The sequence below is a fragment of the Cotesia typhae genome, unplaced genomic scaffold, assembly GCF_013202065.1.
Source record: "Cotesia typhae breed Kobodo isofemale line unplaced genomic scaffold, CoteBio_Ctyphae contig_48, whole genome shotgun sequence".
Lineage (NCBI taxonomy): Eukaryota > Metazoa > Arthropoda > Insecta > Hymenoptera > Braconidae > Cotesia > Cotesia typhae.
Genome location: NW_027423756.1, coordinates 282986 through 286876, shown reverse-complemented (window position 1 = coordinate 286876; position 3891 = coordinate 282986). Strand labels below are relative to the sequence as shown.

Genomic DNA, 3891 nt, shown 5'->3' with positions numbered 1-3891 from the left:
AATTTAATTCATTTGCCTGACGATGTTTTAAAGTTTGGAAATCTTGATTCTATAAGTGCTTTTTCATTTGAGAGTTACTTATACATTCTAAAAAAAAAATTAAAAAAAGCAGCTCAACCTCTACAGCAATTGTCCAGAAGAATTGTCGAAACTAATTTATGCAGCACTCCATCGAGCAGTCAAACTTACCATCAACCAGTTGTAACTGAGCAAAATTTAGTAATGTCTAAAAACTTAAACATTCTTTGTTATAATATAATACGTTTTAAACAGTTTTCGCTGTCGTTGAAAAATCAAGGTGATAAGTATTGTTATTTAAGAAACAATGTTCTTCTTCGAGTAGAAAATATTAGTTTGAGTGATGGTAAAATAAGTTTGACAGGAGTATCATTATTAGATCCTGTTAGCTTTCCAAATTATCCTGTCAGTTCACTTGAATTAAATGTATACGTCGGAAATACGTGGTCTCAACCAACGCTTTTTAGTGCTGAAGAAGTAAAAATGAAAGCAGTTTGCATCCCCTATAAAGAGAGTTTTTGTTTTCTACCTTTAATCCATTCAGATATTGAATCATAGTACGACATAATTTTTTCATATAATTTTATGACATTGAAATTGATAGATATCTCATAATTTCTTTATTTTATAATTTTCCTTGTATTAGTTTTTTTGTTAATAAAACATTTAAAAATTTTCAGATTTCTGCTATTTTCAGATTTATTGAATTTCCTTAAATCATTTTTAAAAAACAATTTTAATTTGTTACTTTTTCAAAAATAAATTTGGTGTTCAATTCAAAAATAATTCGAAATTGGAATATACGAAAAATTGAATTGTTAGTACTTTTCGCGCCAACAGCGGCCATTTTTGTTCTATATACTACGGACCTCTCACTCATCCATAAAAGAGTGATTGTTGACAAGCGTGAATTGCATCATAATTCGTTCGGCATTGCTAAGTGTTTTTATTCAATTATTACAACGTAAACGTATTTTTGACTTAACATACTAGTTGAAAATATAATTAATATTATTTGTGATTCTTATTATTCAGTTAGTTATCAAGAATTAAATTGCCGAATAAATAAACTTGTAAGTATGAATATAGGTTATAAAGACATTTTTTCATATTTTATAACTAATTAAATTATATAAAATTGTTGTAACACGATGCTCATCGCTATTTTAATTAAATGCAGTTAAAATATTTAACTTTTTAAATTATTACTAACTTTAAACATTTGTATACAATTTTGTTAATTTAATACATACATAGATGATTTGATTAATTTAAAAAAAAACTCATCAGCATCGTATTTTCAAAAGTGTCAAATAAAATTTAGAATGCGCTAAAATTTAATAAATATTTTCAATTTCTGATTTAATATTTTTTTTAGGATTCAACCCAAGATGTATTACGTAGTTTTTTGGGATAAAACGTCTGCAGTCGTACCTGCATCATGGGTAGATTCAGATTCTCGAACTTTTAAGTGGGCAAAAACAAAAAATGCTAGCTTACTAATTATTCGAGCTGATAACCCTAAAGATAATTGGATCACTTATAATTATGTTCAACTCAGCGGTCCATTTGGTAAAATTATTTATACTATACAGTAAAATATGTAGTTCGTTGATCAGGAATAATTGGTTAAAATCTCTCCATGTATTTTTGTACTTTAACTTTCAAATATGGATATACAAATATTTGCAGTAACTCACTATTGGCTCTTAATTATCTAATTATCTATATTACATCATACCTTATATCAATAGTGAGATAATAATTAATAAAACTATCATTATTTTTTTATAACAGAGGCATATGACGAAGCGCGTGATTTCGAATTAGATGCCCTAAATCTGTCTACAAATGATGATGAAGGTTTTACTGCTGTTAAAACAAATAAAAAATTAGAAATGGTAGAAAAAAGAAAAAGAAACTGCAATAAACCTTTACGCTATTGTGATACAGAAGACGAATCGACGCCTATACAAAAAAGTAAGGATCATTTGTTTGCATTAGTTTGAATTAAATTGTAGAATTTAATATTGCATGAAAATTGAAAAGAAAAATAAATAGTATTTGTTTTACCTTTACCTAAAATCTTTTATATAATAATTATAATATTTCTTTTATTTATTGTATAGAAACCAAAAGTAGAAAGAGGATAATATCAGCGTCAAGTTCTTCTGAAAATGAGGGTATGAAACAAATAAAGTTGTTCAATTATATATAATTATTTTGTTCCTTACTAATAAAACACTTTATTTTCAGATAGCGGAATAAATAATATACCAATGCCACCTGCCACGTACGTGAGCCAAAAGGATCAGCAACTACCACCAACATTTAAAACTCCTATATCATCTCATCATAGTACAAGTGAAAATCAAATCAAGAGTTCACATTCAACTTATAAATCTATGAGCTCTTTTAATAATACCAATGAGAAAAATACTGATAATGATTTAGTTGAGATTCCGCCTACAAGTTTATCACAAGATCCTGATTCTTTTCGGAAGGATGGTGCTCAGTCTCCTCGTTTAAATAACGACTTCGATAATATTGGTATGGTCACATTTAAAAAAAATATTTTTCCTTTGTTAATTTTATTTTATCAACTTAATTTAAATTTTATTTATCAGAAAATCTTCGAGATTCATTGAACGTATCTCCGCGTGCAATACCTCAGATAAGAAGTATTAAGAAATCCAGTAATTTAATTTTATCTCATTAATTTTTTTTTAAATACTTATATCACTTTTTCTAATTTTTGTCTTGTAAAATTATTATTTTACAGATATTCCGCTCAGAATCATCAGGGATCACTCTCGTTAATCAAGCATTAAAAAACCGTCTCCTCCCCCTATTCAACCTCTTGTAGAACTTAAAGATGATGACCAGATGTCTTTGCCTGGTTCAGATACTCATGATCACGGCTGTTGTCGTAAGTATTAATCCAGTAATAAAATGTTCAGATTTTTACTTGTATTATCACTATCATACATTTTTCAAAAACTTTCAATATTCATGTTTGGACAGGAAAAGTTTTGTGTGAAATTTGGACAGGAAAATTTGAGTGAACTAAAAAGCTTAAAAGCTTTGATTTCGTCGATTTATCTAACAATATCAGATAAAAATAATAATGCCAATAATGATACTGTCAGAGAAACAGTAGATTTTGGATTGCCGATCCAAACTCGAAGTCAGTTGGCAGCATTTGAGAGTAAAATTCAAAATGTGGTCGCATCTACTCAATATGTAAGTTTTTTTTATTGCAAATTTAACTTCAAATCTATTAACTATTACTATTGATTTCATTTCTTAAGAAATTGATTTATTTTACTTTACGATAATCAATTTATCGCTGCTTATTATTTATTTATGTCCTACACTTATTTTTTTTCAATGCTATAATTTTAATCTTTTACTTTTATTTTCTCTGTTATTATTTCAAAGCGAGAAAATATTAAACAGCTTGGTGGTGCAAGTTTTGAAAAGCATGTAAGGAACACATTAGTGTTTACTGTTTCTGATACGATTGTATATAAAATGAGTTGGACAGGTGTCAAAAATACGATTAAGATCGACGGATTAACATTTATAAAATTGATTACAGGTAAAGCTTGCCTATCCTATAAATAACGCAACTATCGGAAGTCAAAAACATTTATTTTTTTCTGACTCAGTTTGTCTCATTATATTGAATAGAATATGAATTAGTTTAATCGTAAGGTAAAATCCCCAATAGATGCTCATGTACCAGTAAATGATCACTCCATGTACTTGTATATCTAAAAAAAATTATTTTTATTTATATTATATTTATATTATATATATATATATATATATATATATATATATATATATATATATATATATATATATATA

At 27.0% G+C, this 3891-nt stretch overlaps 1 protein-coding gene across 2 annotated transcripts; it reads left to right on the top strand.

Annotated features, from left to right (window-relative positions):
• The first annotated feature begins 970 nt into the window (after positions 1–970).
• Positions 971–2945, top strand: LOC141529806 (uncharacterized). Of its 2 annotated transcripts, XM_074246508.1 has the most exons (7): positions 971–1091; positions 1397–1590; positions 1816–1998; positions 2148–2201; positions 2275–2568; positions 2646–2714; positions 2801–2945. In XM_074246508.1, the coding sequence occupies exons 2-7, from the start codon at positions 1410–1412 to the stop codon at positions 2836–2838; spliced, it is 819 nt and encodes a 272-aa protein (XP_074102609.1). In that variant the 5' UTR covers positions 971–1091; positions 1397–1409; the 3' UTR covers positions 2839–2945. The 2 variants fall into 2 exon arrangements, with proteins under 2 accessions (XP_074102609.1, XP_074102610.1); XM_074246509.1 differs by lacking the exon at positions 2646–2714.
• The last annotated feature ends 946 nt before the right edge of the window (positions 2946–3891 follow it).